The sequence below is a fragment of the Scomber japonicus genome, chromosome 7, assembly GCF_027409825.1.
Source record: "Scomber japonicus isolate fScoJap1 chromosome 7, fScoJap1.pri, whole genome shotgun sequence".
Classification (NCBI taxonomy): Eukaryota; Metazoa; Chordata; class Actinopteri; order Scombriformes; family Scombridae; genus Scomber; species Scomber japonicus.
The window spans coordinates 32,120,749-32,128,908 of NC_070584.1; the positions used below are offsets into that span (position 1 = coordinate 32,120,749).

The 8,160-nt window shown below is 36.0% G+C and overlaps 1 protein-coding gene and 1 long non-coding RNA gene across 2 annotated transcripts; both read right to left on the bottom strand.

The window, feature by feature from the left end:
* Positions 1–140: 140 nt before the first annotated feature.
* LOC128361417 (uncharacterized) lies at positions 141–1,505 on the bottom strand. Its single transcript, XR_008321584.1, has 4 exons — positions 1,368–1,505; positions 879–941; positions 310–405; positions 141–198 (listed from the first exon to the last, which is right to left on the bottom strand). It is a non-coding gene; the product is annotated as an uncharacterized LOC128361417 (long non-coding RNA).
* Positions 1,506–3,573: 2,068 nt separating this feature from the next.
* Positions 3,574–5,143, bottom strand: LOC128361412 (urokinase plasminogen activator surface receptor-like). The gene is made up of 5 exons (XM_053321867.1): positions 5,089–5,143; positions 4,592–4,687; positions 4,328–4,480; positions 4,063–4,185; positions 3,574–3,949 (listed from the first exon to the last, which is right to left on the bottom strand). The coding sequence occupies exons 1-5, from the start codon at positions 5,138–5,140 to the stop codon at positions 3,744–3,746; spliced, it is 630 nt and encodes a 209-aa protein (XP_053177842.1). The 5' UTR covers positions 5,141–5,143; the 3' UTR covers positions 3,574–3,743.
* Between the last annotated feature and the right edge of the window lie 3,017 nt (positions 5,144–8,160).

Genomic DNA, 8,160 nt, shown 5'->3' on the forward strand with positions numbered 1-8,160 from the left:
TTAGTGTCTTTAAAAAGGGAAACCTTTCTCTTTACTTACAAGGTATGGTTTGATTGTTGCAGCCATCTGTGCTACATACATGAACAGATGCAGACAAAAAGCCAACATTGAATGAAAATGTATGGTTTCCTTCAATGTTAGGAGGGAGTGGCATGCAGGTCCTGATGGTTTCCTGACGGAGAGTCCCATTCTCAATTACTGTAAAGTGAAAATCAAACCAAACACTGTAACACAAAATCCCATTTAGAATTGAATAAGAGAATGAATTTAAAGAACAATCACATTTATTTTCACACTTTATACAGATACCTTGTGAGGCAACAGTTAGACAAGGCTGACTAGAGGCACATGGACTTAACTCCGGTGTTTCATCTACTAAATCATCCCAACACCGAAGGGCTTCAGCTGCAAGTTATGAAATAAATCATGGTGAGTTAAACAATCAGCATGAATCCTGTTTGTTATATAAACACAGATACAGTATACAAAGTTAATCTGACCACAAATTACATCACACAATGACAGAACAGTATTTAAGACAAAGTAAATCAAATAAATTGTCCCCATAAAAGATGTTTCTTCCTTATATTGACAAAAACAAATCGATGCAGGATTGTGTTTCTTTCTAAAACACAGTTACTGTTGCAAATTATTCTTGTTTGTGTTGTTAGATCAATTTGTACATTTATGTGCCTGCTACACAGATTATAAAAAAGAAAGAGAGAGTGAAAGAAAATGAATGATGATGATGAATCTGAACTTGAACGAAAGTCAGCAGCTGGCAGACAAACAGCAGAGGTAAAAAGTGAGGAGAATGATGAACTACCTGACATGACAGGTACCTGCAGAAATGCTGTTTGAAGAGTGAGTGAGGTTACCTGTGCTGGAGAGAGTCCAGATGAGAGTGAGAGACAGGATCAGCTTCATCATGATGAGGAAATCTGCAAATTACAGGAACACACTGTCTTGCTGCAAACAGCTGTGATACAAAGTTCAACAAGCCATCAACTCCTCATTTTGTTATCTGAGGTAATGTCTGGATGAACATATATATAAATCATTGTCATTTATTATATAATTAAGTAGACTATGAAGTTTTGGGGAAAACACATTTATTTCAAGACATTTCTAAAACTAATTTTGAACCAATTGTGTAAAATGTCCCCTAAATAAATAAAACCAAATGATCAAGAGGAGTGGAAAACAGACGTATAACACAGGAAACCAAGAGAACCACAAAGAGTTCAAAAACCATGAGTCCATGACAATTATAATATTTAAATAACTATTTAATCATATCAATTAAATTACATTATAATTATACATTTTTAAAATAAAAGTTTCTGAATTACTGTAATAAAACTCACCCAAAAATTAAATGCACCCAGTTCGTCAACAGAAAAAGGAACACTTATACAAATGTGTTGAGTTTGTTGTGATGTCTCAAAGATAATCTTTACTAAACTTAAAACTGACTTCTTTGCAGAGTAAAAATAACACTTCTACACCCACTTATACCTCCACCAATTATGTGCCAATCTCTTCACTGCTTTTTCACAGCCCAAAGGAACCGTTTCACTTATCTACATGACCCACACAACATTTATCAGTGTTTGTGGTCACACACACATACACACAACTTTCTGAGCAAAACATGTTGCTAAAAATGTGTTTCATCTGTTCCGATATTTTAAATATAGTATTAATCAAGCTATATAATAATTCTTTATGGGAATCAACCAGTTATTTGCATAATCATTATTTCGCTATTACTCTATACTAAAAAATACCCAATGACACAAAATGACAGTGTTGCACAGTGGCAATGCTGTTAGGCCATCATGACAGATAACGGTTCAGTTTTGGCAGCACAGTCCAGGCCCTCATTGACCTTATGGGCCAGGGTAAGGGGAAATAAGCTCCACCTTAAATTAAACTCAGATGGGTATAAAAAGATTGCAATTCTCAGGTAGTTATTCAGTGAGTTGCCCATGGTCCTGCCCCAGTTTACTTGAGTAATGCATAGTAAATCTATTATTGCATTGAACTCTGCTTGACTTAGTGTCTTTCTGACTCTTGAAGTGTTTTTGTTTTAATTAAAGATACATGTTGATGACGTTTCAACAGGCCAAGCTAAAGGTTTTTCTGCAACAGTCGCTCTTTACCCATCATATTGATAGATAACTTCAAATGTTGAACTGTCTAAATATATACTGTCTGGACTGTGTTTTTGGTATATTTTGACTATATATATTTGGGCAATTTTTAAGTATTTTGACTCAAATTCTGCAAGTGAAGTACTTAAAGACTAGTTTGACATCAGGATGAAAAACTGTATTTCTGTCTGGCTGGATGAAAGTTTCAGTTTGTGTTTGTGGAGGAAACAAACCTTTCTGAAGCCCTGAATCAATGTGAAGCAATTATGTTGACAATGGTTCACCGTTTGGAAGTATTAGATACAATTAATATGGCGCCATCTGCTGGCCAGTTGTTACCATTTCAATTTTATGGATGGATCAAATCTGAGTCCATGATGAGGAAGTCATTACATGTATTTATTATTTAAAACAGGAGCAGTCGATGCACAATACATTTCTACATTTGTTATCTCTGGTTGCACATACATGCAAATAGAACCATACAAAAGTAATAATTCCACCTATAGGACACATTAGTACATATACATTAAAAGAGGCATTATCAGACCTTAATGACTATGTAACTGTCTGTCTCTCAACCATTTTTTAACATTAGTTTTAACTGTTATGCACTCTAACACTCTTAGCATTTGCTGTTGCAATTGAAAAAGCAGTTTTTGTTGAGCAGTTTTTAATGTGATAGTCTCCACTCGTTGATGATTTTGTTTGTCTTATTTCACCTTTAATTGTTAGACAAGGCAAGGCAAGGCAGTTTTATTTATATAGCGCATTTCATACACAATGGCAACTCAATGTGCTTTACATAAAACAGACAAACATGCAATTTGAGAAACATTAAAACATACAATTAATTTTCAGAGTTGTGTGTGAACCCATTAAGAAAAATAACATTTAGTTGTTTTTTATATTTAGTTATCATAATTTGAATTTTTAGAAATTATATGGGGAATAATCAAGGCATATAAAAAGAAAAAGGATATATAAAAATCTAATTTCAAAGGTAAAATATAGTTTTGAAATGTAAAGTGACAATGAAAAAAATTTAAAATGCAAAAGCTGCAATGGAAATGCTTAAACTGAAAACTTAAATTGTAATGATGACATTGAAAATGACAATGGACAAAACAACAACAAAGAAACATCAACTATGAAAATCAAAATGGAAAATGGAAAATATTAAATGGAAAGACTTATATTGCTTTTCAAGCTGTATGTAAATAAAGAGGCATGGCCCCAAAGGCTGCAGGGAGGGTTTGAAACAGCTGGGGTGCAGAGGCACCTTATGGACAGCAGGGGGAGCTGACTGCTGAACAGCACAGTGAGTTTGGCAGAGCGATATGAGTCCAAACTAGAAGAGGAACTGGACCGTAAACAGATTTTGTTACTGTCTACGAATCCGACATATTATCATGAGCTAACTTTATTTTACTGGGATGCTGCAGTTATGGTTAAAATAATTATTCACCAAGCTAAAACATTCAAACTGTTGAAGACATCTCACTGTGTAAATGAATGAGAAGGTAATAGATGTATTTGGCTTATTCACACACTACACTTGGGCTATTCTGTTAGTTTCTCTTTGTTCTAATAGCAGATAAGGGCAATGAGACCAAACAGCAAAGTCATCACATTCAGTTTGACGGACCAGGATGAGTTACAGAAGCTGCCTTTACAACATTTTGGTGGTTGAGTAAAGTTGCCACCAGGCAGGAACTGCAAGTCATAAAGATCTTCACAAAGATCTCCAGAGACACATCCAAAGGTATGACCTTTTACACCCATACTTTCCGCTGTGGATGAGAAAATACTTTTTTAAGTTTCAAAAGGTTTAATCAGCAGGAAATTGACACATTAAAGGCAGCAATAATGTGTTTGGAGACATAAAATGATCATGAGGGCTCACCAGTCCCACTAATGCAGCGGTCCTCGTCTCCCACACACTGTACTGTCTTCTTCTTACACTCAGCAGAAGATGAATCTTCACAGGTGAAACACTGCAGGTTGTTTTTCTTCAGATCATTAGGGTCTGAAACAGAACAGGAGACATGACAGAAACTGTACAAGACACAAAGTGACTTACTGTTCTTCACTGTGACCAACATTAGACTGATACTACATGTGAATGTGATTTAGTATCTTTAAAAAGGGAAACCTTTCTCTTTACTTACACGGTTTGTCTTCACTGTTGCAGCCATCTGTGTTACACACAGATGCAGACAAAAAACCAAGATTTAATGAAAACGTATGCTTTCCTTCAATGTTAGGAGAGAGTGGCACACAGGACTTGGTGGTGAACTGATGGAGATTCCCATTCACAGTTACTGTAAAGTGAAAATCAGACCAAACACTGTAACACAAAATCCCATTTAGAATTGAATAAGTGAATGAATTTAAAGAACAATCACATTTATTTTCACACTTTATACAGATACCTTGTGAGGCAACAGTGACACACCACTCAGTAGTAGAGGCACATGGACGTAACTCATCCATTCCCATTAAACCCTGCCAACACTTAAGAGCTTCAGCTGTAAGTTATGAAATAAATCAGGGTGAGTTAAACAATCAGCATGAATCCTGTTTGTCATATAAACACAGATACAGTATACAAAGTTAATCTGACCACAAATTACATCACACAATGACAGAACGTTATTTAAGACAAAATAAACCAAATAAATTGTCCCCATAAAAGATGTTTCTTCCTTATATTGATAAAAATATTCTGCTTGGTGTTATGTTAGCTTGGAGATTTCTTTTCTTGCTGTACAGATAATATAAGAAACAAATTAAATGATGATGAATCTGAACTTGAGCAAAAGTCAGCAGCTGGCAGACAAACAGCAGAGGTAAAAAGTGAGGAGAATGATGAACTAGCTGACATGACAGGTACCTGCAGAAATGCTGTTTTAAGAGTGAGTGAGGTTACCTGTGCTGGAGAGAGTCCAGATGAGAGTGAGAGACAGAATCAGCTTCATCATGGAAATAGGATATCTGCAGATCACAGGAAACACTTTATACAGTGAACATCTGTTTAAAAAGAGGAAGGAAGGAACTGTATTCCTCTTCTGTATTCCTCTTCTGTATTCCTCTTCTTACAAAAGTCATTACATTTCTCCCTGTACAAAACTGCAATACACAGTTTAATAAGCCATCAACTCTTTTTTTCCCTCAACTCTTTCATCTGAAGTAATGTTTGGATCTCTACATATAATTAGGCTAGTAATTATATCTCTATAATTGACAATTATATATTTTGAAAAAAAGGTAAATAAAGTGTGCTGTAATAAAATACACTGTATGAAAAACAAACAAACTTTAAACAGCAGGTTAGAATTTGTAATCCAGATCTATTTGGTGATAAAAATGTATCCAAGTCGCTTACATACAAATATTAAATTAATAATGGATCATAAAACATGGTACACATTCAATAGTGACAGTCTGATACTGAGGACACCTACACCTCAGTATAAAAAGACGACAGGATTCACATCAGAAGTTAAGTTGAATAGAATTGAAGGTAACTATAATTGTCACAAACTAGTGGAGCAGGTAGACTGAGACTATACGTTTACACGTGCCCGGATATTTTCATAAACGGACATTTCATCCTCTCCGTTTACAAAAAAAACCTGCGTACACACCAGTCCATTTTCAGAAAAGTTTCCGTTTACACTAACCCGGGTATATATGCCGTCAAGAGCAGCTCAAGCCCACGTTAGCCAATCAGAATCCCACATATAATAATAACACATAGTACAGCACTTGTATTTGCAAATGCAAACAAATACAAAGGGATTGCACCAGCATAAATGCGACTGCTATTCTGCATCCATGATCACCATAGATTGTAAACCATGTCGCATTTAACCCAGGAGCAGTTTCTGGTTCCTCAAATCTCCATTTTTCTCTGTTTACATGCAAACGTGCAAACAGAATTTTCCAAAATCTCCACTCTGACCGGAGTTTTTAAAAAGCATCGTTTTCAGGGGCGAATTCTCCATTTGCATGTAAACGGAGGGTACAAACGATGGTTAATGTCTCAGTTTTTAACAATAACCGGGTACGTATAAACGGGGCCTGAAATGCAGAGACTACAGGCTGAAAAGATTCTTTATTTTTGGATGGATCAGACAAAATAAAAGCTGGCTGAGTTGAGCAAAACAGATCACCAGATAAACCAGAGCAAAATAAAGAGCATAGACTGAACTGAACAGAGGATCCAACCAAAACTGAACTGCAAACCTGGATTTAAATACTGACAGAACTAATAAGAGAATGAGGAAGAGGTGATTTAACACAATGGCAGGCTGGGAGTTGAATGGCGGAGAAGACACTGGGAACAGGAGAGGGCTGACGAGACTGATACAGGACAGATGTGAAGGTAAGCTGGGGAGAAAAACTGAGGGCAGGGCTAACAAACATGATGCAGAGCAGGTGTGAAGGGAAAACTGGGCTGGAGATGAGTGCAGGAATATAGAAGAGAAACACAGAGCAATACTCTTAATACAACCATCAAAGTGAGGCAGTCATTCAAACCAACAAACATAATGATATAATATTATCAAGCAAAACCAAATAAGCAAAAGTTATTTGGGCAGATGTATAATACATGAAACCAACAAAAAAAGTGTCCAAAAACCAAGAGTCTATAACAATTATATTATTAAATAACTCATCTCATAACTAACTCAATCATGAATGATATGAAAACATCATATCAGCCGATTGCAGAATTATTTTGATAAAATTCACCCAGTCAAACAAAATAAATGGTATAAAAACATAATTTCTTTCAATTCATGAAAATTTAAATCAGCTTTGAGCTTTTATTATTTTAATAAAACTCACCCAGTCAAAACTCAACTCACCCAGTTTGTCAGCTGACAGGAACATTTATAGCTCTACCAGAAGTGTGTCCCTTTTTACAGGAAAAGACACAGTTTCACTTCCACTTGTGGTTCTGGTACCACATACAACCACACACACACTCACACACACATGCTCACACATGCACACACACACACACACACACACACACACACACACTCTCTCTCTCTCTCTCTCTCTCTCTCTCTCCCTCTTTCTCTCTCTCTTCTAAAATCCAATCTGGACGAGTAATGAAAAAGTTGTTCAGGACCTTTGTTTAACAGGATGTGCTAAGTCAGCTATTAAAGTTTGAAGCCGCCATGATGAATGCCCTCGGACAAGATAACGTTTGAGGCTAGAGAAAAAGCAAATATCAAAAGGTAATTGGCTGCCATAATCAATAGTTTGTTACATTCTAAAAAACTAGTAGGTGGGCACAGGCACACTGGAAACCAGCTGGTACACTGGGGAGCACAAGTCTTGTGGATGGCATGAATTAATTTTCATGGTGAAGAAAAAGCCCTTTATAACTGCACAGTGAGTCAAGAATGCTCTGCAGGATGCAGACAGACATGTTTCTTTAACCATATTCACCACAAGATGTAAAGCCTCTAAGACTCAGAAACAGGAAGGCAGGATTTAGCTGGAAAAAACATCCTTAAAGAAAGCAGTTAAGTTCCGCAATAAAGTTTAAATATATACCAATTACATTTAAGGAAGTTAAGTGGTAGAAATATTTGAGGCATCAATTGTTTTATTGTTAGTACAGGCGTCTGCTCGTGTGTAAAGTGCTTTGAGATTACTTTTGTTGTGATTTGGAGCTATATAAATATAGATAGATAGATAGATAGATAGATAGATAGATAGATAGATAGATAGATGGATGGATGGATGGATGGATGGATGGATGGATGGATGGATGGATGGATGGATGGATGGATAGATAGATAGATAGATAGATAGATAGATAGATAGATAGATAGATAGATAGATAGCCTTTATTGTCCAATGGGGAAATTCATTTTCACAATCTGTCAGAAACACCAGCAAGCATTGAACAATATACATACACACACACACACTGTACAAACACCACTAATATTTCCATTAAATCTTTTCCATTTTGATT

Bases quoted from the DNA above. Each gene is read 5' to 3' on its own strand.
- LOC128361412 (XM_053321867.1), bottom strand. From the start codon at position 5,140: ATGATGAAGCTGATTCTGTCTCTCACTCTCATCTGGACTCTCTCCAGC. The intron at 4,688-5,088 runs GTAACCTCACTC...CATAACTTACAG, and splicing joins CTGGACTCTCTCCAGCACAG to CTGAAGCTCTTAAGTGTTGG. The intron at 3,950-4,062 runs GTGAGCCCTCAT...TCTCATCCACAG, and splicing joins CCGCTGCATTAGTGGGACTG to CGGAAAGTATGGGTGTAAAA.